This window comes from Etheostoma cragini, chromosome 17 (genome assembly GCF_013103735.1).
Source record: "Etheostoma cragini isolate CJK2018 chromosome 17, CSU_Ecrag_1.0, whole genome shotgun sequence".
Lineage (NCBI taxonomy): Eukaryota > Metazoa > Chordata > Actinopteri > Perciformes > Percidae > Etheostoma > Etheostoma cragini.
Window position 1 is genome coordinate 11,514,830 of NC_048423.1, and position 24,573 is coordinate 11,539,402.

General features: G+C 40.1%; 2 protein-coding genes across 7 annotated transcripts; both read right to left on the reverse strand.

Annotated features, from left to right (window-relative positions):
- Positions 1-237: 237 nt before the first annotated feature.
- Positions 238-12,795, reverse strand: zfand4 (zinc finger, AN1-type domain 4). Of its 3 annotated transcripts, none has more exons than XM_034898569.1 (10): positions 12,441-12,793; positions 10,718-11,029; positions 9,634-9,709; positions 8,873-8,940; positions 8,522-8,705; positions 7,985-8,132; positions 6,220-7,443; positions 5,295-5,349; positions 1,980-2,097; positions 238-1,330 (listed from the first exon to the last, which is right to left on the reverse strand). In XM_034898569.1, exons 2-10 carry the CDS (start codon positions 10,899-10,901, stop codon positions 1,195-1,197), a joined length of 2,193 nt encoding a protein of 730 aa, XP_034754460.1. In that variant the 5' UTR covers positions 10,902-11,029; positions 12,441-12,793; the 3' UTR covers positions 238-1,194. The 3 variants fall into 3 exon arrangements, with proteins under 3 accessions (XP_034754460.1, XP_034754459.1, XP_034754458.1); XM_034898567.1 differs by having other exon boundaries at positions 1,195-1,330; positions 8,522-8,708; positions 12,441-12,795; XM_034898568.1 differs by lacking the exon at positions 12,441-12,793 and having other exon boundaries at positions 8,522-8,708; positions 10,718-10,901.
- A 542-nt stretch (positions 12,796-13,337) lies between these two features.
- washc2c (WASH complex subunit 2C) lies at positions 13,338-24,280 on the reverse strand. 4 transcript variants are annotated; one of them, XM_034898415.1, is made up of 31 exons: positions 24,048-24,280; positions 22,871-22,996; positions 22,476-22,640; positions 22,260-22,328; positions 21,951-22,124; positions 21,733-21,826; positions 21,575-21,636; positions 21,422-21,478; positions 21,221-21,328; positions 20,718-20,802; positions 20,475-20,534; positions 20,227-20,348; positions 20,033-20,123; positions 19,856-19,909; positions 19,566-19,766; positions 19,306-19,454; positions 19,059-19,169; positions 18,735-18,812; positions 18,547-18,648; positions 18,327-18,440; positions 18,057-18,229; positions 17,798-17,918; positions 17,011-17,442; positions 16,764-16,892; positions 16,519-16,620; positions 16,288-16,362; positions 15,969-16,028; positions 15,269-15,496; positions 14,446-15,150; positions 14,167-14,338; positions 13,338-14,042 (listed from the first exon to the last, which is right to left on the reverse strand). In XM_034898415.1, exons 2-31 carry the CDS (start codon positions 22,994-22,996, stop codon positions 13,897-13,899), a joined length of 4,365 nt encoding a protein of 1,454 aa, XP_034754306.1. In that variant the 5' UTR covers positions 24,048-24,280; the 3' UTR covers positions 13,338-13,896. The 4 variants fall into 4 exon arrangements, with proteins under 4 accessions (XP_034754306.1, XP_034754304.1, XP_034754308.1 ...); XM_034898413.1 differs by having other exon boundaries at positions 20,227-20,351; XM_034898417.1 differs by lacking the exon at positions 20,475-20,534 and having other exon boundaries at positions 20,227-20,351.
- Between the last annotated feature and the right edge of the window lie 293 nt (positions 24,281-24,573).

Here is a 24,573-nt window from a genome sequence, read left to right on the forward strand (position 1 = left end):
AGCGTAAAAAAATGTTGAATCGCTATAGAAATGCCGGAAAAGCAGTAAGAACTCTGTAAAAATATGACACAAACTATGCGGGCCAATATTAATTGTGAACCAAATTATATATTGGGGCCGGATCAAAAATTGTGGGGGGCCGGATTTGGCCCATGAGCCTTGACTTTGACACGGGTGCCGTAGAGAAAAAAATAAAATTAAGACAGCTATTGGATCAAAACACTTGAGCCAGTGACGTACAGTATGTATGGAAAGAAGCTTTATTAGATCAAACCCCTGTAGATATTATAACAGCATTTAACATTTTGCAACAGCTGAGCAATAAAAAAGACTTACAAAAGATTTTTTTTATGGCAACCACCTTACTTGTAGACATAAATACCATAAGCACCCCCTCCCCCAATCCTTATACCGTTTACATGATAGAATTACAGATTACAACTGACATTCACACCTACACACATTGCATACTTGCTTTTAAAACCAACCTTAAATTTAAATAAGTACTATTTATTAATAATAAATATTAAGTATTTCATCAATAAGTGGGTGTACTGTTCTCTTTTAAGAAATATTTCAACGTTAGTGATGTCGGTATGTATGTGCCCATGTAAGAAAGACATTTAGAGGTGAAGAATATAACAATCTGGATAACGACAATTTAAACACTTTGTAACACAAACAAAAAATTAAGTATCCTGCCCCCCCACATTAAGAAAAGTCAAACGTATAAATATGATAGTTCTAAAGTGCATCTGTCAAAGACTTGTCAAATGAAAAGTCATCAGCGGTCCTATCTTTAAAAAATAAAAGAAAAAGGCTGACAAAACTAAAACATGCAGCAGATATATTTAGCAAAAAAAGACCTACATACAAGCACAGTTTTTGTTTTTTTTGTTTTGTTTGTATACAATAGAAAAGGAACAACAGAGAAAATTGATAAACATCTTCACATTGTCAATTAGAAATCATTAGTTCTTTGCCATTTCAGTCTACTCGTTTGTTCACACTTGGCTTTACAGACTATTTATTACAATTTTAAGCAAACCTGGCTGATAAAAAAAAAGCACACAGTGGTGATTTAGTTCCTTCTTTCTACTTGAAATGATTTTGCAGAATCTCTTCTATTCAGTCGGTTTCACCTGTAGTTCTTCAGGTTGTTCTTCTCCTATGAAGAGGCGAGGGTTGTCGGGTCTAGATCTTAGGCAGCTTGGGAGCACTAATCAGAGGGTTGGTTTCATGCAGAAGTCTCCGTCCGGCACTCTTGTAGTCGTACGTGCAGTCATGTGTCTCTGCGTAGCGGTGAGTGGCACAGAAGTTGTGACCACACCTGAAAGATTTAGGTAAACAGTTATTTTGGTATTTATGCAAATATCTAGAAACACAACTTTATATAGTTATAGTGTGTTTCCTGATAGACCACATAGTCACCAAATAAAAACATTATTTTCTTCATCAGTTAACATCATCTGCTTAATCATCCAGTTTACCCAGTATGAATGGACTCCTCCATAGCAAGGTTTTCATAGACTGAAAGCCTCCTCATGTGTTAGACTATTCTATTACTAACATTCTGTAGTTTATTTCATTTATGAGCACTAATGTTGAGTAAATTGTATTACTCATCTTATCACAGAAACATCAGTCTTTTGAACACAGTCGGGAGCTCTACGTTACACATTGTTGCATCAGATTCAGGATGTGCCCCGGACCGGGCCCGAGAGGAGGAAGCGATCCAGACCGATGTCGTAGAGAGAAACTTTGATAATGCTAATAACTCGTGGCAGAACAAGCTGTGAACAGAGATGCGTTTGCACTGGAGAGATGGCTGTGAGACAAAATGATGAACTAGGAAAAGACCATTTTCTAATAAAACTACTGCTTCGAGGACAAGAATGAAAAATAGAGGGAGATTTGATTTAGAGCCAGGCAGCGAGTGGGTGAGTGAGTGCAGGTGGAAGTGCTGGAGGCAGTTGTACCTGCACTCGTAGCTGGTGGCCAGGCCAGTCTTCTTGCCACAGAGGAGGCAATGCTTTGAGCTCTTCTTCTTGCTGGCTGTGGAAGCCTTGACTGGAGGTAGGTGGTGTGTTGAAGTGCCTGAGAACAGAGAAATAGTATTTCTTTTTTTTCCTTTTTTATTTTTACTATACAAGATTCAGTGTGGAATTACTGATCATGTGCTGAAAAGGTTTGTAATAATGTACACACAGTCTAGTCACGTAACTCGTCTCTCCTCTGTAAATAATACAATATCATGTCTGCACACAGCATAACTGGAGATTTTAGGAACATTTTACAAACGTTGCTTTAATTTGTGCTTTCTTTAGCATTTCACAGACAGAAATTTGCCAATGCAAGATCCATCACAGAAATCCTGAAACCATAATAAAGATTAGATGCAACACAGAATCCCTAAGGGAGGAACATTGCATTTCTCCCTATTCAGTACTTTCAGGCATGTTGTACCAAAGCCCAGCAATAATGTCTAAGCAGCCATTTTCACCAGCTGTCAAAAGGCAAAACACCTGCTGTGAAATCAAACACTGGAATGGGGCCAGAAATGCAATGCAAAAAGGTTTTTTAAGTATCACTGCACTGCAATTCCAAAAACCTGTCAGTATTCAACATTCTGCTTTGTTTTGTTTTTATCTTATTGCCATGTCACTGAGCACAAGGAGAGTGCTTTCATACCATACATTATGTTGGCCTTACGTCTGTAACTTGACACAGACAGGAAAAACCTGCCAGAAAATAATCTGTCAAAAAGTTTTCACACGGTCACATTCATGTCTTTTCATCTAGGATTTCTTTTGAGTTCTGACAATTAATTTCAAGCTTGGTTTATGATGAAGTGCACATTCTAAAATTATTGTCGACTAAATTAGATGTAAACAGAAGTAAATTATCATGTCCTCATATGAACCATTACCCAGTGAAAATGTTAGAAAACAAAATGTTAATTTCCTACGTTAGGGAACACCGGCTTATGTCAGCTTGTACCTGTGATAATCGTGTCTGTGGAAGCGTGCAGTTCAGCAGGGCTTGTGAGCCACGGGGATATGGGAACATACAGATAAAACTGACAGCTCTGTGATGAAGTTACACGAAAACTCACTGTCAAGGTGCTGGGTGTGGAATTGGATTTTTATTTGTTTAGTGCACTTTAACCTAATGCCATACTGAATAAGGTGGTTTCAAACCCAAGTACATTTCCCAGATTCTCTTGTTTAGTTGACTTAACTGCAATTTGATAACATTTTATTAAGGACTGTCCAAATCATGTTTTCTTTGCTCCCAATCCTACTCTCATTAAATACCCTCTGTATTAAAAGAGTTTGATTAGGATTGTTCTGATATGTGCACAGCAGCACTGTAGAGACCTGGTGCACTGAGAGACAAAAGTACCTTTTTTGTAACTTAGAGTATTTCCGCTTGTGTCACACTTTTTTTTATTATTATTATTTTTTATGGACTTTAACTGACAGGATAGATTGAAGACAGGGGAGGGGAGAGAGAGAGGGGGCGGACAACATGCAGCAAAGGGTCGTGGGTCTGATTCGAACCTGGGCCGCTGTCAAGGACTCAGCCTATATGGGCTGCACACTCCACTATGTGAGCTAGAGGTCGCCCCAGCATGTGTCACACTTGCTGTTTTAATAGAGCTAATTGAGTTGTTTGTCAAAGCTGGCTATTCTAGGTAAATACTTCTTTCTCATTTCTTTACTAATGGAAACTACCCAACCGAACACAGTAGGGCTGTAATCTCCCAGTCGACTAGTCGATTCATTGGTCGATAAGTTCTGGCTTGACCAAAATTCCGATTGGTTAATTTTTGCTGTTATTTCATCCAGTGGAAGCATAGACCGTTATGGTTTACGGGTGGAAAGCACTAATTGCCAATGGGGGTGTTTTCAGAGCATCCCTGTTACACAGGTAATAGTCTGTCTTCAGAACACCCCCCTTGTTTTCACTTTTTTTGGATTAGCCCGACCCACTGGGGACAGATTGAAGAAAGAACTAGAAAGCCTTTTTTTATTGGTTTGCTGAATATGTCTTTAATTGTGAGTGTTTCATTTCTAGTCAGTCCTCTTCTACCATGTCGAAAACATCGCCAGTGTGGCAGCATTTTACAAGAAATAGATAACGGAAAAAAGTTGAATGCAAAGTTTGCAAGTAACAGTTTGCATATCGCAGCTCGACTACAAACATGGCATATCACCTAAAAACGGTAAACTAACCTGTCAGCGTTAGGTTGCCCTGTCAGTTTTGAGCAGGCTATATGAACATATCAGAAATAGCATATTTCATAGAAGCTCGTAGGAGCGTCGTGCATCAACATTAGGAGGATGTCTCTAATCAGACTGAAGTGAAATATGTCCTGACTGAGGAAACCAAAAATGATGTTATAATAGAGAAATAAAAAAGAGAGCACATGAAATCTCAGTGGAGGGATGACTCACTTGTCAGCACAACAACATAGTGAGAGCAATAACAGAGTGAAGAGGCCACTCAAGGAGAGCTAGAGTTATATCCAGAGTCCAGACTTAAACCCCACTGAAAATATATATTGAGTCTTTCCAAGAATGTCCACATATTTTGACGCTGAGGAAGACAAGTGAGAGAAAAGTGTAGGGATGTAAAGCGAGCAAAGGGAACCCCAAAAAGACCAGAAGCTGTAATTACTGCCAACTTGTGCCAAGAGTTTAAAATTAATCTTTTAAGGACAAATTAATCTATTTGTGATGAACCATTGAGGTGTGAAAACCAGAGTAAGCATACTTAGTGGCTCTGATTGATGGTATATATTTTGGAAACCTATTCAAATACCCAAATATTTTTGTGAAAATGCAGTTGAAAGTAGAGCCTGACTTAAAAGTAATTTGTGTGCAGTCATTAGTTGGGTTCTCAGCCTGTGGCAAACACAGATGTATCTATTTATCATTAAGAATAGCCTAAGCATCATTTATGTCATCAGTTGATGACATAAATACATGATTGTGCTTGTGTGTAGGCCTGAAACCTTCTGTTGTTTGTTCTGCTTCTGCAGCTATAGCAATAATGAATATTTAAAACCACTGCGGTGCTTTGTTGTAGCTCTCACACAACATGCACCAAAGGATATCACATAACAACATCTTCTCCATATGCGACTGCACCTCTTAAGACCTGCATCGTTAGTTCAGAACCATTTGGCTATAATGCACTCTGGCACAACAGATGGCTGAAAAGTCCACAACTCAAATGTGCAATCCTACCACCACAATTCAACATTTTCTTTGTGCGTCTCGCCTTACCTAATCTCCCAAACGAAGTCATGACTCCCCCGGCTGATTCAAGAGCGTTGGTGGCCTGAGAAAACAACAGCAACATGAAATATTTTTTTAGCAAAACAATTCAACAATATCACTGCTTTTTCTTGAGAAAAATCTAAATGTTTTTACTCAATGTTGAGCTGGAAAAGAGCTTTAAGTTGTCACTGTTACTGGTGAAGTAATACAAAGTAAGTATCACTAGGAATGAAACCTATAGTAACATCAAAAATGGAGGTGTATATAATTTAGTTATACACAGATGTTTATGCAGACAAAGAGACACTGAGGAAACTAATATGGTTGTGAGAGAACTGATGTTCCTAACAGAAGGGCAGATAATTACAAGACGGACTCAAAGATTATTTTTGATAGATCTTAGCCATTTTTCTATGAATAATAATATTTGCATTTCTCATTGTGCATCAAACTTATTTACAAGGCAGTGAAAATTGCTCGATACATTTTGATAGATTAAATTTAATTGGAAACATTTCACATTGTGGCAATTGAACCTTTCATGCAGTATAGCGTGTCACATATGGGTTAATGTCTGATGAAGTCCAACTACAGCATATTAATAACATATTTAAACTGACAAGCTCTGTGTGGGTATTTTCTCTTTCTTTTTTGCTCTAGGGCTTGAAGATATTACATCTTGTGGCAAAACTCATTATCACGACCAACAATTTTCATCTCCAAATGACTCATCAGTTGGATATTAGTGACAACATGACATTTTAAATACTTGACAGTACAATGTATGCACTTTAAAAAAAATATCTATTTTGGTCTTGTAACAGTACAAATGCTTAAACAATCAAATTATTCTGAGAAAAATAAACACAAATTGAGGATTAAAAACCAGAGATCCAATCTGAGCAGCACCTCTACTACCACCTGTACTCACCATATAAGAGACTGCTGCTGGTTGTAAAGGTGACATTTGTCTGATCAGATCATCCTGAAGAAGCCTGTTAGTTGGGATGGATGGCAGCCTGGAGCCAAAGCTGCTCAGTCCTGAGGCAGTGATAGGGGGCAACGCCAGTCCCAGACTCTCTCCAAAGCCATGATTCCTGTTGCTGCTATCCACAGCCCTTGTGGAGAGAGACGCTAAGAGTTCGGAGTTGTTAAGGGTACCCAGGGGCTCCTTAGATGCTTGGTTGGCCATCTTAGCGATGCCTCTTGCTTCCCTCTTTGAGATAAGCTCTGGCCTTTTGCCGGGTGACTCCACTTTAACACCACAAAGGTATGGTGGATGACTTGACAAGTGGTTGGAAGGGTAAGGGGATGTGCTGCCTGGCTTCACTTGTGCTTGAAGGTTGGGCTGTAAACAGGAGGGAGTGGAATCAAATGCCTGAGGCAGTGGCCTGGTAGAAGAGGATGATGAGGTGGAAACGGGCAAGGGAGAGGGGGGGCTGATATGAAATGGTGTGCTGAGCTGTGTCCTCTGACCTCTGCTGGTGAAAGTATTACTTGTCCCAAGTGTCCAGGTACTGAGTGGGGAGGGGGAGAGCGGAAACTGGTGCTGAGCCTCAACCTCGAGGGACCGACGACCTCCCTCTGGTTGTGTGGACACATCCAGACTTAGAGGGTCTAACAGTTCCCCAAATGGAGCTCCAGGTTGTGCTGGCACCACCAGCCCAGGAGCTTCCTCTAATAAACTCAGCCCGACTGCCTCCTCTGCAGGATCAGCAGGGTCAAAGGTGGCTTCAGGTGGCCCCTTGATACACAGCGGAGGGAGCTGAGGGTACACACAGTCCCTCATCAACCTGGTGCTGCCAATATCCAACCGGGACACTTTAGGAGGGGGCCGAATCTTTGCCAATGGTGGGCATGTCTCCCATGGCTCCTCCTCCTGAAGCATATAACAAGAAGGAGAGGAGAAAGAGGGAGGGGGTCGTCTAGGGATAGAAAAGTGAGCAGAGGTTGCAGCAGCAAAGGGCGGGGAGGGGTCTATGGATTCATGATCTGTGATTGGAGGTAGTTGTGCATTTGATTGCCACGGCTGGTTGATCTGGGGGTGCGAACGAAAAAGGCGATGATGGTGACGTGGGTTGGAGAGTCCTAGAGAGCCACTGCAGGGCTGTGGGCTGACAGGGGGCCGTGGTTTTACCTTTGCCGACTTCTTCGGCTGTAGGACAGAGACAAAGACGGAGACAGTTATATTATACCACAGCACCCTTTCAAATATTTTTTGAAATTGTTTAGTATTGTTTAGTATTTGGAAAATTTTCAGTATTTCCCCCAATTCTGTTAAATTATAAAAATCATAGTGTTCATCTCATTACTTGATTCAGGCTGCTTTTGTATGAAAAAAATATTTAAAGAGCCAGTTGTTTAATGTCATGAAAATATCTATCCTCTAACAAACATATGCAAATTATTGGTTGCAGGCTACCATTTTTAGTCTATGATTATGAAAAGCAAGATTCTATGTGATGACAATATTAGACATAATTTGGTTTCATTATTTTAGGGATTGAAAAAAAAAACACAACCATGAAAAAAATGGCTTGAAGAATAGCTTTCACAGAAACAGGACGATTCCCGTTTTTCAGAGCATGTCTACATTCAAAATGGTGTGAAAATAAATCATGTGTGGAGGCCACATTTGCCCTCTCTGATAGGCAGTAACATTTTAACAGGTTTTTGTGATCCCAGCTTCTTCCCACCTTCTTGTTGAGGTTCATGTCCTCCATCTTGGCTTTGAGTAGCTTAATTTTGTTCATGGTGATGGAGTTCTCAAGGCTTTGTTGTTCAACTGCAGAACTTGCTCCATCCTCCTCCTCCTCTGCACACACATTGTACACCGAGCCAGCACTGGAAAATATGAGAGGCAAAAACAATCTTCCGATTAGTGATCCAACAAAGCTGTGGGCAGTCTCTTCACTGGCCCTGCTCACTGAACGCAGTGCTACAACTACCACTGGATAATCAATGTTTAGTACTCAACGCCACACTAGCTGTATAATTAGTTCTTTATGCTTATTTATCCTGTTTTTTTCTATTTGTGCCGATTTTCTTGCACCGTTCTGAGTACTCAGAACCTAATGAAATAGTTTCTGTTTATTTTCCCTATGTTACTGTATGTTTAATGATGACCCCTGGCCCAATTCCTTTTATAAGCATTGTTTAGTATTTGGACCGATAATACATTGAAATAATACTTGTGCTTAAAAACAACAAGGACAATATGACAATATCCCAACCTCAGAGATTCAGACAGAGGGGTCAGGGTTCCATCTCCCCTGTCGACCACTCGGAAGAAGTTTAGCTGGTCATTTTCACGATAAACGACAAATGTAACCTGCTTGTTGGCCAGGCTTTTCTCACAACTCTCCTCCTTTGTGCTCTCCATCAGGTCAGTCACCTCTTTGATAGGATCCTCCATGGCTACTAACAACAGAAGAGAAGGGGTTCCGTGGTTAAAACAATTTAAATTCCCCAAGGTGTAAGAGAATTTATGAAAAGTCAAAAAAATAAAAAGTCTTATGATATAATGGAAAACAACAGATGTCCAGCTGTCATGTGAATTTACAGTTCGCTGGTCTGTTCCTTACCTCTCCTAGTGTTAATTGGCCCTCCCCTCATAGCTAAGACCAGTTTCAAAGTGCAGCCCTCTGCAATGCTGGAAACACAAACAGACCGGTGATCAATACAGCCAAATAAATGAAGAGTATTGCAACCTATTCTCCAGTGTATGTTATTGTAATGTGAGAAGAAAATAACAATAGACAACATCTTTACTTTTAGGGTAAAATGCTTTTCTTATAAAGCAGAGAGAGACGCTCTGATATAAAGTAAACTGCACTCCAAGGTTCAGGATGATTTCCAGATGAACTCAAGTGCACAACTGGGAATTCTTTTGGAGCATTTGTTTCTGATGAGCAGATGTTTCTTTGCCTTGCTCTACCCATCTGATTCTAAAACGTGCTGCATGGTGTTAGGAGAGTCTAGCAAGATAACACTAGAGGCTGTTCATGTGGAGAATTAAGTGGAAAGCATTCATAACACAATCTGCGGTAGGCAGCGGACTGGAGGGGGAGTTCTGCAATCTCGTGAACTGCCAAGAGCAGAGGGGCAAGCTCTCTTATTAGGACCAGGATACCATTTGTCTCATCCACATCCTGTCTACATCTCTGGCTCATTTACGATTTGTTGAAAGGAATTAAGATGGAGTTACCACCGCAGCAGGAAGGCTTTAATAGCGCACATGCAAATTACTCTGAAAAAGAGTTTTCAAACACATTGCTAATAACTGGTCTTGTTTTCTTTGTGATTTTGCCACAGTGTCAGAAAGGTTCAGCAGGAATATATTTACCCATAGTCATGTAGACAATGTTCATCATCCAGCTCCAGATTGTTCCAGATAAGGTGTTGCTGGGCAACAGGGATACCTTTAACAAGTAAAATTGACAAATACCTGTTCATATTTCAAATACTAAGTTTACTAATTTGACAGACAGGCAAGTTGGGAATGCTAACAAAATAAGCATCCATCCATCACTTAAGACAATTCATGTCTGCTCCCTAAAGACAGAACTATGTTAAATTGGTGAAAAAGGGCAAATAATAAAAAAAAAAACTTGTAGATGTGCTAGTGTTATCTCACCATAAAGACAGCTTATCTTACTTATACCGCTATATTTCTACATTTTATCTAATACTGCAAATTAGACTAAAATAATAAGATTCCATTTGAGGGATGAAAGCCTAACGAATACAGGTGCTCTCTAGAGCTATGAGACGGAGTGTATGCGTAGTCACGAAGCTCTCTGTGCCCACAATGAGTGACCTGGCTGACCAGGCGCTGGAGGTGAGCCGGTGTTAGTGATTGAGCATTGGTCCTTTCATTGCAGAGTGGTTTTCTCTATCAGAAACACATTTGGCCTGGCTGTCACACCTCCTCACACACAGAGCACAGAGAGGCCTTTCTGACCAAAACTGAAACGCAACCCAACGCACAACAGCTTGAATTACAAATATAGACTGACAGCCCTAACACTGATCAAGGTGTATAGTGACAATAAGTCTAAGTGCTCTTAATTTAGAGTGTAGCCATGAGTTTTCTGCCCATTTATCTTTTTTTGCATCTATTTTTTTTCCCCACATTGTTACATTAAGTGTGACAAGTAGTTCAACACCACAGCCAACTTAAAACTTTGAGAAGATACAGTTGTGCAAAACTGACTCCACAGAGTAATACACATGACTGAAAAACTGACCTGGCAAGAGACTGAAAAGACCATACAAAATAGTCAAACAAATTACTTCTTATCTTCCGAGTCTATCGAAAAATTGACACAGCTTGCTGGCTCAATCAGTGCAGTACCTTGACTTATAAAGTATGGACAGTATTCCTAGCAGGCTAAAACATGCAAACTACACGTGTGTGTGCTTTGTACCTTCCAGCCTCTGGATCTTTGCCTTGACTGAAATGACAGCCTCAAAAGGCAACACGCGTAGCTCAAAACAGGTCCCAGTCAGGGTCTCTATGAAGAGCTCCATAGTGTCATAGAAAGGGAGCTTATAGTGGAAAGCTCCCACACTGTCGTCATTAAAGAAGGGTGGCTCCTTCCTGTCGGTCATCTTGGCAGACTGGGAGAGAGACTTCGGGGATATGGTTAAATGGGAGGGCTGGCCCACGATGAGGGAGAGAGGGACAGGTACCGCTTACTAGCCTCATGACCGTCACACATCATGCAGGATGACCACAGCTGTGAGTAGAAACAAAAGCACTGCATTATTGTCAGAACTTTAAAGAAGGTTTGATACCATTCCCTGAAAACTAGTGTCTTAAATATGCTGTAGGTGCTTCCCACAGGTCGATTACTTTATTTGTGATAATCTATGCTTTGGAAGTTGGGTCAGAATTCACATAGCATAAAAACGTAACCTCTGATAACCAATTAATTTTAGATTTTACATGAATTTACCATTTTGACGGACTTTTCAATAAACCCATGAATACAACTGCATTTTTTGCAAATATATTTTTGGGTAGGGGACATTTAATATAATAAAACATGCCCGTGGAGGGGGCACTGACATAATGAATAACAATGTTAAAGACTGAGCTATGCACATGATAAGGTAGTTTTGTAGGTAACCCAATTTGTAGTGGTAATAGACAAAAATATGCTCACGTGTAATAAAAACAACGTGGAGGAGCAAATATTTTAGAACAAGGGCAAGTATCAGTGGCAGGAGACATGCACAATCCTCTCATGAAAAATTCAGTGAAGCATATAAGGCCTTGGCCAAAATTCAAGAGGATCAGGTGTGTTGCATAAGCCTATCAGTGGTATGAAGTGTCCTGTGCCTGACCGCAGTCTTTGACAGATCACTTGACTCACTAAAATTTACAAAATTGAATGTGAGTGACAGGTAAGTCAAATTATGTTTTTATTTATTCTGGAAAAAAGAAACAAGCTGAATTCAACAAATGTCCTTCCATTACTTAAAAGTAACACATAAGTTGGCGTTTTTCTCCTTGGAACCATTATATATTTTCTGGGTTGGGATTGATTTGACTGATTAGCTATTTACGTTATATATGATGTCCCTTTGTGTTTTGGAGCACAGTTGTCCACAAGCTGCTGTCTAGAACATAGGCTATGTTCAACACAGACCTTTTAAAAATAGATATTCAACTTCACCGGAGCCTGACACAGAGGGACTGTTAACCACTTATGCCCACAAAGGCGTAACATACAACACTAGCTAATGATGAACTGGCTCTCTGATTGTTGGCTCTATAATGTTAGCATACGGGGCCTGAGGGTTGTCAAAACAGGCCAGTCCCTGATGAAAGCGGTTAGGTTGTCACGTTATAGGCGACGCTGTGACGTTATGCAGATTGCCTCTGACTACATATACCTTTTCCACAACGTTGGTTGACCGCACCACCACAGTAGAAGCCAAAGGCCGGGTTTGCAAAAAAAGTGATTAAATAGGTTAACGTTAGCTTGCTGCCTGACAACAGAGCTGAATGTAGTTGGACGTCGCCTCAATCTGGCTAACGTTAGCAAAGAAAGGTTACACAAACAGTAATTCTATCTCCCAATTTTAACGAAGCAGTTTGAAACATAGGTTAACAGTGGTACTGTATTATTAAAACCTGCTCACCAGTATCTTCTGCAATAACACGGCAGTAAATCCCGTCTAGGTGCTGTTAGCTTTCGTTGCCATGTTAGCCAACAACTCAAACAATGGCTACCTTTCTCAGTGGTTGGCTAGCAGGCTGCTACGCTATATCCATGGGCTTCAGTACTTTGCAGGCCGATGTTACGTTAGTTGTCGACGTTGCTTTCAAATCTAAGCAGCATTTCATCACATTTAACCCTAAAAACTACACTCGGAACAAAACAGACACGCCATCGGTTGTGTCGGTCGCCGTGGTCCCCTTGTTGGCGACATCATACCTGTCAAAGGCATCTAACAACACCTTTGTCGCCTCATTTGAGTGACAGACAAAGGAACCAATTAGAGCCAGGGATGGTGAGGTGGGCGGAAAATACACGCCCCGTGTTCACATGAAGCCGTTTTTGCTGTAAACATTAATAAATATGATATACCGTCAAAATGTCTGATTTCAAATGCGTGCCAATTTGTAGCCCCATGCTAGCAAAAAAAAATCCCTTCCTAAATGCATGCTAAAAGGCTTTTAATTTCATTCTCAAGGAACAAACTGAAGAATATAATAACCCTACGAAGTACACTTTTAATTCTAACTTTTACTTACTGGAGGAAGGATGTATGACTTCTATCAGACAGGTGGGTTTCTCTTTAAATGCAAATAATGGAGCAGCTTCAATTCTTCATTTTTTCCTTTAATAATACTGGCCTCAGCAAAAACACTAACCCTAGCTCATTCAAACAAAACTGACACAAATGTGTTAATAATCACAGATGTAAAGTTCCCTTTCTTCGGGATGGGCTTCCTGCTCATATTAGACACTTATCGATAAGTCTAGACACACAAAACGCACATGAAATTAAGTAAGTTGGAAATAATCACACTAATTTCAGATTGCATAAAATATGTTTCTTTTTACTTTTTAAAAATTAATTTTTCATTTTCATCACAGCCAAAGTTAAGAAATTGATGAATTTCTTATTAAAAACATTGTCAAAATGCCAAAGACAGTAAGCAAACACACTGATTTCATCATAACCATGATATGGCACAAACCCAAAAGAAATGGGAAAAAACATGGTCAAGCCAAAGGATAAACATCTTTAAAACAAACAAAACGATTCACGGTTAATTTCTGCAGGCTTTGAGGCTAAGGACACGATATGCTTATAAAGTGCTATTATGTATAATAAAGATTAACACTATATAATACATGTTACATAATATGATCTGATACAGAGAGGATTTTGGGAGTGCTGTCAGAAGACTGGACTAGTTTTCATCGAGTCCTTCCATTCATTGAGTCTTTATCTGCCAAAAATAAGCCCCAGTATTTATATGAATTCATATGAATAAATACTCTATCAACAGTGTATTCCATCTCTAACCTTTCCAAATAACAAAAGAATGAATCCACAATTGTACAAATCTGGCTTCTCAGAAACTTCACTTTCCACTAAGAGCATTAAGTGGATCATCAAATATGTCGCTTGAATCTGCTGCTGTACTGGTCTCCTGAGACAGAGGTGTTTTCTTTGATTTATGGGTAGCCTTCGTCACTGGTTTTACTGTGTTTGGTGAGAAGATGTCATCTTTATAGAATAGAGAGAAGGACAAAATATTTGGTTAAATTTGCCAATTATAAAAAGAGCACAGGACAGACCAAATCAATAGTGTAAAAAAAATAAAGCCTGCATGCATTTTATTGCTTCTTACCCATGTCATCATCAAATATAGACTTGGTCTCTCCCTTCGTCTTGGACCTCTGTTTTGGTTTTAAAGTGTCCGTCAGGTCAGCAAAAAGGTCTATGTTGTCATCGAACAAGCTAGCATCAAGGGTCTTCTCTTTATGCTTCTTGTGAACTTTTGGCACAGTGGCTACTTCATCCTGAGAACATAGAAATTCAGCCAATAAGGAAAGAAATGAAACATGTTCTTATGACGTCAAAGAAAACCTTGACAGTATTACCGTCGATGTAAAATAAAAAAAGGTACCTGGAAGATGCCCTGCTTTGAAAAACTACTGCTGTTCTTGATTTCTTTGCTACTTGGTGATATGGGAGTGGAGCTGTTGCTCACTGCAAAGATGTCCTCATCATCCTCATCTTCTTCCAAAAAAGAAGAGGCCATGGCTTTCTTAGTAGTCAACCTTGGTTTGACCTTTTGGAAAAGGTCATCAGTGTTGGCATCAAAAATGGATGGAAGCGTGCCTTTGTCTTTGTCTTTCTTCAATCCCACCCCACTACTGGCCTGAGGTTCTGTAGTCTTGGTAGTCTGTCTGGTGGAGGATGTTTTAGGGACTGATGTGGCCCCAAACAGACCGTCAGAGTCAAAAAGCTCATCCTCAAGAGAAGACGGCAGCACCTTGGTATTGTGGCTGTCTTTACTGGATTCTTTCTTACCAGCGTTTGTGGATACTGGCAGTGTCAGTACGGAGGGTCTGGGGGAGATTTCAGAGAGAGAGGATTGCGGTAAGGAGGCGGTCAAGGCTGCGGCTGCATCTGAGTTAGGTAGTGTTGGACTGGCACTTGTCTGGCTGGACCTGTCTGGTGGCGGTAAGGCTAAACCAGACAGACTGGGCTTCAACCCGGGAACATCTCCACCCACAGTCTCTTCTTTATCCTTTAAAGATCTTTGGGCTGCTTGCTGCCTCGCTGCTCTGGACTGGGGTCTCCGTTGTACAGAACCTTTGGCACGACTCTGCATGACAGAAGATTTGCACTCATGATATCACGTCAGAAATCCAATGGATGGAAAAGCAACCAAAAGACTTGTAGATAAAATATATTATTCTCCAAGCCATGGATCAAAAACTTACCTTGTGTGCGCTCTGCAGTGTTGTAGCCTGGACTGGGGCGTCAAAGCTCACCCCTCTTTCACTGTCAGTCTGGGCTTTTACAGGAGTTGTGGCGGGGCTGGGGCTCAAGCTGGAGCTGGACACCCCTGAAGAGGAACTAAAAACCATTCCAGGGAGTACACTTGCAGCTCCCTGCGTACTGGGGAGAGCACCAGGGAGCAACGCAGCGGGGTTGATCATCAGATTGGCCTGAATATGATAAGATCAGAGGCACCAATACAATATATCAAGGCTAAAAAGACAACATGGACCCTAAACAAAGACTATTTAAATCGAGTTTTCCCAGTTAAACACACATTTATAAATACTACCTACTCTCATTTTGTGACGTTTGTCAGAGTGGTGCCAAGCAGCAGATCATTCAGAGAAAAAAAAAAAAAACAGGACTGTGGATGGAAATGAGGCAAGAGCAAGATGCAATAACACTGAAAGAAAGAGCGAGCCAATTCTTCCAGTTCAGCAAAATGAAATAAAACCGATAATTATCTTCATTTTGGTAGTCATGCTGCTGTATTTAAGCCAAGCTTTTAAGATGGAATATGAAAAAGTCCATACAGAAGACACCTATAAGAAAAAAGGTGTAGAAATGTCTTTCCTCAGGAGGAATCAGATTGAAATGACAGGAATGAAGACCTTTGATTTAATAAAATAGAAATATTACTTGAAGTTTCCCAATCCTTGATGAGGAATCTTTAGGTTTTACAGGGCTTGGTGCAGGTTTCTGTGTGGTCAGATTACAGCACATTCAGAATTGTATCCAATGAAGGTATTTCTTGTGTTTATCTAGAAACAGCACTGTGTGTCACATTATGACAAAATGTATAATGATAATAATAATAATAAAATAAAAAAACAACTAACACAAAGAAAAAGCAAACCCTAAATCAAAATTGCATGGACACACATATATGTGTGTTTATGTCTCAGAGAAACAAAAAAGCCCATGATATTATTGAAGTACGTGTTTACTGTAGACTCACCTGAATCTCTGATAATGATTCTGGACTTGCTAGTGGCGCACGGTCATTAGGTGTACTGGGCTTCTCTGCTACTTTCTGAAAATGAAATTGAAATTGAAAGAGGAAAAAGAAGAGTGGCTTTCAGTGGAAGTTCAAGCCCAACAAAGACAAGTCATATCTGAGGAGAGTTAGACGTTAGGGAAGCAGGTATCCAGCATAACTGTAATCCCTAGAAGATAATCTAACTGCTACCGGAGGAGGAGCTTTTGGCTTGAGAGAGCTGAAGAGGTCCTCCTCATCGTCATCTGCAAACAGACTTTGTCCTGCCGGCTTCACTGAGCTGAGCTTGGAGCTCTAAAAAGTAAACAGACGTGTATCCTTACCATCTACTGAAAGACATATGCAGTTAGACACAGTATGTAGTGGAGTAAAACATGCTGCTTGCAGAGAGAAGAGAAACAGATCTACAAACAGATAAGCACATCTAATATACTGACCGCAGCTTTCTCAGAGGTGGCAAACAGGTCAACATCTGGATCATTGTCCTTCTGCTGCTTCTGACTAAACAGCAGCTCCTCATCCTGGAACACACCTGTGCTCTTTGCTTGTGTCCGCTCCTCTGTAGGCTGATAAATTGTTTTCACAGATAACATTTTAATACCTGGACTGCAGGAGAAACAGCACATGAATGCAACTCAATCATTTTGTCACACTATTTTTAGGTTTACTGTAAAAGACACAAACCTTTAGTGTGTTACTCGCTGTGGGTTTACTGGGTGGGAATATAGGCTCATTCCAATCAGATTCATCTTCCTCCTCGTCATCAAATAGACTAACAGTGTTTGTTTTGACTTTCTCTTCCTTCTTCTCCTCCTTTTTGACACTTGATGGTGGGCTGTCCTCAGAGAGGAAGCTGTCGTCATTTTCAACTTTATCCAACGAGCTCTTTGTCTGCTTGCTGGCAAGAACGTCTATGCCTCCAAAAAGATCGACTGCTCCGGCAGGCTTCTTTTTACCTGCGCTGATCTGTGTTGAGGTCGCTGACGGGAGCAGCTCGGGGCTCTTTGCTGCTGGCTTCTTCTGCTCTGAAGACTCGTCCTCTGCTGCTGTCCTAGAAACTACAACCTCCTCTGATTTCTCTAACAGGGAGGACGACTGAGAAGCCACAGCAGGTGTCTGAAGAATACAAGTATTAAAAAAATATAAAAAATAAATAAATAAATAAAAATCAAGCTCAGTGTGGAAGATAATACAAATCACATGGTGTAATAACTATTACAGAATCTAACTGAATGCATCATAACTCAAATATCACTGTTGTGACCAAACTCATAGTGCCAACCTGGTTTTCTAATATGGTGTTCTCTGTTAAATTGAAGGATCTAAACTAACCCTCCAGGGGCTTAGGGACATCCTTTCACCCCTTGAGCTTATTAACTCTTTTAAAGTCCACAGGAGGCGATCTTCAAAACAAGAGACTGTTTTTATAACCAATGTAAAAATACAAAAAAAGATTATTTAGTGTACTCACTTTAACAGCTGGGGCTGCAGTGTTTATGTTGACAGCAGGTTTGATGCCAAAGAGGGATCCTTTATCTTCATCATCATCCTCATCTTCAAACAAGAGAGCAACTCTCTGAGAATTCTTTTGACTGTATAAAGAGCAACAGAACAAGAGGATAGGTAAGAATCCCTGGCAATACAACATTTAAAAAAAAAAGTGATTTTAATGCAGTTGTAAGAGTGACCAGAGATGTATTTGCACTGTTCCTCCTTACAAGTGTACATACCTTGACTGTGTTGTTGGAGCAAACAGGTCATCCACATCATCATCGTCAAAGAGACTGCTTTTGTGAGACAGTTTGGCACTGGGGAGACTGGAGGGGGCACTGGCACTGGGCTTCATTCCTCCTGTCTTGACCTCTGATCTCCCCGCACTACTTTTAGAACCCAACCACTGGTCCTGTCATTCAAATATTCAGGATAACAATGTATCATGTGGTATGATCCATTAAATATTGGTATGCCGCAGTAAAATATGACGTTTTCTATTCTCATACCTCGTCATCACTGAAGAGGGCGCTGGACACAGCCTTGGACAGACTGGGTTGCGGTGTAGAGGCTTTGGCTTGATTAGGTTTAGATTTAGATTTAGCTGCAGATGCAAACAGATCCTGTAACGTGAAGAAGCAGATTATTGTAATTTACTCACATCAAAAACAAACAACCCTAATTCAGCTGTGTTCATAAGTGTGTGACATAAAAGTTTATTACACTCACCTCTTCTTCCTCATCATCAAATAATGACAATGGGGCCTTGCTGGTTTTGCCCTGGCTTGTGGGTTCAGGCTTAGGGTGGCTCTTAGGGATGGCTGGAGATCCCTATGGAAGGCAAATACACATATTGTGTAATTACAATCTATTATTACTGTTATCAACTTTTTTCCATTGAAGTTACATAGCCTTACCTGGGTGTCCTCATCATCAGAGAAGAGGCCTCTGGTCTGCTTGACAGCAGCCTTCGCAGCATCCGGAGCCGGCCCATTCTGCATTGTAGATGAAAATGTAATGTAGTTAACTTCCTAAAATCCTTTATGAAAGTATGAAGTTTTAGTCTTAAAAGAAACTGTATCAACGGGAGGCACAACCTCAAAACAAAAAGTGAACAGTTGATGGTGTATTAGGATGCAGTTCAAAACCTTTTTGGTCAAAAAAACTGCCAATTTGCACGTAAAAACACAGCAAATTAGATTTTGTCAGGAGTATATTGATACACAATGATCTATTCAGACCTCCACAGATTTCTCAGACTCCTCGCTGGTAGACGGCTGACGTTTTTTCAGGCTCTCACTAAGCAAGCTTTGAGTCCCGGGTCCAAACATGTAGATGGCCCCTGCCGGCATCTAAACGTAACAATGAATCATCAGCATAGCAACTCTTCTCCAGGCCACAAAACACTAAGTAGATATACCAAACAAAATATGTAAGTCATACAACTTGAAAAAAATAATACTGTTGTGTTCAACTGCATTGATTTACCTTTTTCTCAGGTTGTTTAACCTGCTCTTCCAATACCTCCTTCTTAATCTGGGCTGGAGTTGGCGCACTGAACTTCCCACTGAAAATATCCCCATCATCATTGTCTTCATCAAAAAGGTCAATAGCTTTCTTGGGTTTCTCCTGTCCAGCTGAAAAAAAAAGGAAAAACAACCAACATATGGTTTGAGGGTGAGGATTCCACCTGAACCTGAACTGTAGAACTTAAGTAAACTTTAGTAAACTTATTCTCACAAACTTACCAGAGTCAGACTTTTTCAGGCTTTTACCACTGAAAAAGTCATCATCCTCATCCTCATCATCAAACAGCCCACCTACTCCTCCACCAAGACCAGCTCTTGTAGGAACTTGTTGGGAGGCAGCATTGGTCTTAGGAGCTGCAGTCCCATTCTCCTTGCTCTCCAATAAACCAGAGTCATTCCCTGAAGTGAAGAGGTTGTTATCTGTTGACAGAAAGGTAATTTGGTTTTGTTGAGGATGATAAAGAAGACAATGAGATGATATTAGCTTTCATACAACTAAATGTTTTTACCTGGGAATATTGAAACGGCACCTGCTGGAATCTTCTTTCCAGGTTTGTCAGATTCTTGAATGGAAAAAAAAAGAAGCTATGTGGCATCTGCTAGTCTACTTTGTTCTGTATGTTTGTACCCATCATATCCATATGTCTTTGTACATATTTGTGTAGAAAGTCTGCGTTAGGTCTTACCTGCAGTTCCAGCTGGGCTATTTATGTTTTCACTCAGCAACCTTTTCTCTTCGGACACAGGAGGTTTTGGTGCATCAGAGAAAAGATCACCCTGAATGGCATAGCATAACATAATACAGCACAAATCAAATCCTGGCTGAAGATCAGCGTATAAGGGAATGAATAAGCTTTATAAATCATTTAGTTTAGTAAACCTCGTCATCATCGTCAAACAGGCCTCTCCCTCCACTGAAGAGGCCTCCTTTCCCTCCAAATGGGGATAAGTCATCATCATCCATATTCGGTGGTTTAAACATATCATCTTTGTCCTCTTCAGCTGCTGTAACAATGTACATAAACAATATTGAGGAACATGCTGGGAACAATGGGCCTGCTATGGAAACAACTAATGCAAAATTTAACAAAAAGTTTGACTTGCAATGCTGATGAATGAAAGTCCTACCCTGTGGCTTTAAAGGCTTTGGTTCTTTCCTGCTTTTACTTTTCTTCTTAGATGTCAATGCTTCCAAGACATGACATGATGGAAACACAAAAGCCATGAAGATGAGCATGCACATGGAACAATTAAAATGATACTTAAATCCCAAATGTAAACTTTGATGCTGTGTTTTCCTTAAATTAAATATGAAGAGTGGGAGTAACAAAAGTGAGATGATATACTACCAGTTGGTTGATTATGACTTACATGCGTGATCTCCTTCCGGTTTGTTAAGTGGTTCACCTTTGATTCGGGCTGCCAGCTCATCAGCAAAAGACGATGGGCCTGTGTTCTGAATGTGCCACAAAAACAACCTAGATTAGCAACCAGATGTCCTTAAGATACATCACACTTGAATGATTTCAAATAACCCATTCACTAAAGAGTACTACTCCCTCTGTGTTTTTTAATCCAAGACTCTCTGTTTTTGTTTTAATGGTCGGTCTGGTAGTGCATAAACACACACACACACACACACACACACACACACACACACACACACACACACACACACACACACACACACACACACACACACACACACACACACACACACACACACACACACACACACACACACACACACACACACACACACACACACACACACACACATTAGTATAACTGACGTATATAAACTGTCGTGCAAAGGCAATCGTTACCCGCTGTGTTTGAGTACAGCCGCTTTACTCTAGCAAAGTGAGGTATACCTTTGTGTCATCATCATCATCATCATGGTCTGATTCTCTGAATATGTCAGAATCCTCATCCTCCTCCTCTTCATCATCATCATCCTCATAACTTAACATGGATGACTTCTAGGGGAGAGTGGGAAGATAATGCAAAGTTAAAAAGTTGTTAGTTTAAATGTAATCATTGAGGTGTTTTGGCCAGCAGCTAGCAAAGCTTACCTTTCTAATATTAGTGTGACCTTCAACTTCCTCTTGATTGAAGTCCTCATCTGAATGCTGTTGAATAAATAAATACATACAATGAAGTTTTCATTTTCCTTTGTCAAGATTAAAAACCTTAAAAAATAACGTGAAAGAAAAAAAAGGTCTTACAATTGTTTCTTTGCCATCTTCGCTGTCAATTACACTGTCTCTGTCACTGTCAACTGACATTTCTAATAAAACAAAATAAAAGAAATTATACAAATACATGAAGGAAAATTCACAGTATAATGTAGTAGAGCCTTAAGAAGCTGCCATTTGTACATTACCATCACTTGAGAGGTCTCCAAGTCCAACGTCCTCGTGTTCCATGAAGGCATGGGAACCTATCAGATATGGAAGTGGCCTGTCCACATAAAGATCCTAAAAGACAAGGACAAAAACAGACACACAGGATAAAGAACATTTATGTAAAGATGAGGTATCACATGCATTTCTGTAGTAATTGCAGTAATCATATATTACTACATTGTGATTAAGATCACACCTTGGGCTCCAGGATGGCCTCCACTCGGTCTGTGACTTCCTCATCCTCTGAATCAGAGTTTCCAGCTTTGATGTCCAGATGCTCAAAGGCTGACTCCAGCACTTTCAGACCATGGTTTACAGCTTCCTGCATCTTAGGAATCATCTCTGCCTCTTTCTGCTCTCGAGTCTTCTCCTTTAGGGAAAACAGAAAAGACTATGGCCATATTATCCTTGAAATAATAATACTGAAAAGCGTTTTATAGTGGTTGGTCAGTGTTGTACTCCATGCCATCAAAAGTTAGGAGCAGGAAGGATGAATTATTTATACCTGCTCAGGACGCTTCTCCAAAGTATCAGCCTTGGGAATAGTGTCTTCTACCTCTTCATCATACACTCTCTGTAACAGGACACACCAGATAGCAATTACATCACGTAAACTGCAACATTTTCCAAAAGTACACAAACTAGTAGACTGTGTTGTCACAGTTATTGTACTACAAGCAAAACTGTAGTAGAACAAAAAGTGTTTAATTATATACATTACATTTTCTATAAACTGTGTATTGGAAAGCATGAGAAAGTCGTTAAAAACAGAGTGCAAGCAGCTATCTGTGGCCTTGGTGTCACGGATCAGACTGTCCAACTGCTTTTCAATATCATGTGTCTTCGACAGCATTCTCTGGGAGAAGTCTTGGAGGAACAGGAAGAGCTGTGAAGAAAGAAAAAGACAGCAACAGTTGCAGAGTTCTTTTCATTACACCAATGTAGAACACCTATCACAATGCCCTCCACTAACAGCCATTAACCTGTAACAAAAATCTTTTTGTGAAATAAATAAAAACACACTACTCAGATTCCTGCAGCATGTTTCAGACTATTTGAGAACAGTTTATGATGAATTATTTGGCCTATTACAGAGCTGGGGACAACGACCCTTACCCCTGAGTCGGCCGCCAAGGACCAGTTGGCACTGCTCTGCCGCATCTCTTCAAGAGTCCAGGGTCTCTCCCAGATCTGTTCACTCGCGCTTGGGCCATTTGCTATTCCCTCAGGCAACCCGCTCATCTGCAATCAGATCCCTTGTGGTTATTGGAATTTATAAATCATTAAAGGAAAACCCAACTTAGAAGATGCTTTCTTCTTGTGTAATAATTTAGCTCACATATCTGTTTTAATTTGTATTTTTGGAACGGTGGTGCTGGATGTAAACAACTGAGAGACTATTTGAATGTGTAAGCTTGTTAGAGGAAATTACATTTAAGTAACAACAAGATGTCCTTTGTAAATTTGCAAAAATAATGCCAAAGCCCAAACCACAAAGTGTAGTGATGACATTTACATACAAGTCATGGAGCATTTGGAACCACTCTCAGGACACTGCTGTAGTACAGATGGTGATATCACTAGGATATAGGACGTTCTTATGAATGCTCTGTATTTAGTTGCTAAAAAAACTACTGCATCAATTATGAAAAGAAACCTACTTAGGAAGCATTCTAAAACTTGGTCATCCTGGCTCATTTTGCTGACAATCTGTATTTAGCCCTAACATACCAAGTACGATAGTTGGCATCCAAAGTTAGGTCTGTGGCATTACTCCACAAAGATGATAAATAATAATAATATATACCTCCCACCAACTGAACAACCTGTATGAAGTGCCCTTTGGTCAAAGGTTTAAACCTCCCCTCTGTAAAATAAACCAAGGAAGAAAATCATTCATCCCAATGGGGAATGTCTGTGCGTGCAGATATTGACTTTAGTTTAAAGGGTCACTGAAATACCACACGATAAATTACATATTAACTTTTAACGTTATCTTCCATTTAACTATTGTAGTTTTACTGCTACACTGGCGTTACCGATACAACAAACTAGATTTTGCTTTGGCAATGCAATAAAGTTACAAAATTGCGGAAGACAACATGTTGGGTCCGTATAAAGTTGCCTACATGTTATTTCCTTCTACTAGCGAAAGTCTAGAGAAAGCGGGGACTGTTTGGCTAGCAGCTAGCTTAATTTAGCTAGCTAGCTAGCCAGCACCAACGTCAGCTACAGCTGCTCCAAGCAACACAGAGTAATATATCAACCCATATTTGAGCGCTCTCGTGCTTACCTTGAATACCTCTGGTCAATCGCTGTCCACGACTGTCAACTGTGGTCACAAACCACTAAAAAAATAAGATCGATTATGCTAAATTTGGCCCTTCTCTCATTGGTCTTCTGACAGGTCAGCCATGTTCTGTCTGCAGACAGTCACCTGACTACCGTCGCATAGCAACGCAATGAAAGTAGGGCGGAGTAAGTGGAGTTCTCCTAACATCCACGAGTGGTGTCACTTCCCGATGTAAGTTTTTTTATTTTTTATTTTTATTATTTTTTATTATTATTATTATCATCTTTAAGTTTTACAAAACACGTTAAACATTCATTGAACACTTTGGCATCAGTAGAAAATTTAATAAAAAACAGCATAATAGAATAAGTAGATAAATAAAATATCCTTACTATACAGTGGATATATAGAATCTAAAAAAAAAAAATTTAAAGAATAAATAAAAAAAAATTAAAAAAAATTGCTTCCCGATGTAAGTCCAGATTTGAATCGTGGATGCGTCACTTTGCGACACGTATCATACAAG

Excerpts from the sequence above, each read along its gene's own strand:
- washc2c (XM_034898413.1), bottom strand. The coding sequence starts at position 22,996 with ATGAGCGGGTTGCCTGAGGGAATAGCAAATGGCCCAAGCGCGAGTGAA. Across the intron at positions 21,329-21,421 it reads GTCACACTAATATTAGAAAG|AAGTCATCCATGTTAAGTTA; the intron begins GTAAGCTTTGCT and ends ACTCTCCCCTAG. Across the intron at positions 20,124-20,226 it reads TGTTTGACGATGATGACGAG|GGTGATCTTTTCTCTGATGC; the intron begins GTTTACTAAACT and ends TATGCCATTCAG.
- zfand4 (XM_034898568.1), bottom strand. The coding sequence starts at position 10,901 with ATGACCGACAGGAAGGAGCCACCCTTCTTTAATGACGACAGTGTGGGA. Across the intron at positions 9,710-10,717 it reads AAAGATCCAGAGGCTGGAAG|GTATCCCTGTTGCCCAGCAA; the intron begins GTACAAAGCACA and ends TACTTGTTAAAG. Across the intron at positions 2,098-5,294 it reads GACTTCGTTTGGGAGATTAG|GCACTTCAACACACCACCTA; the intron begins GTAAGGCGAGAC and ends CTCTGTTCTCAG.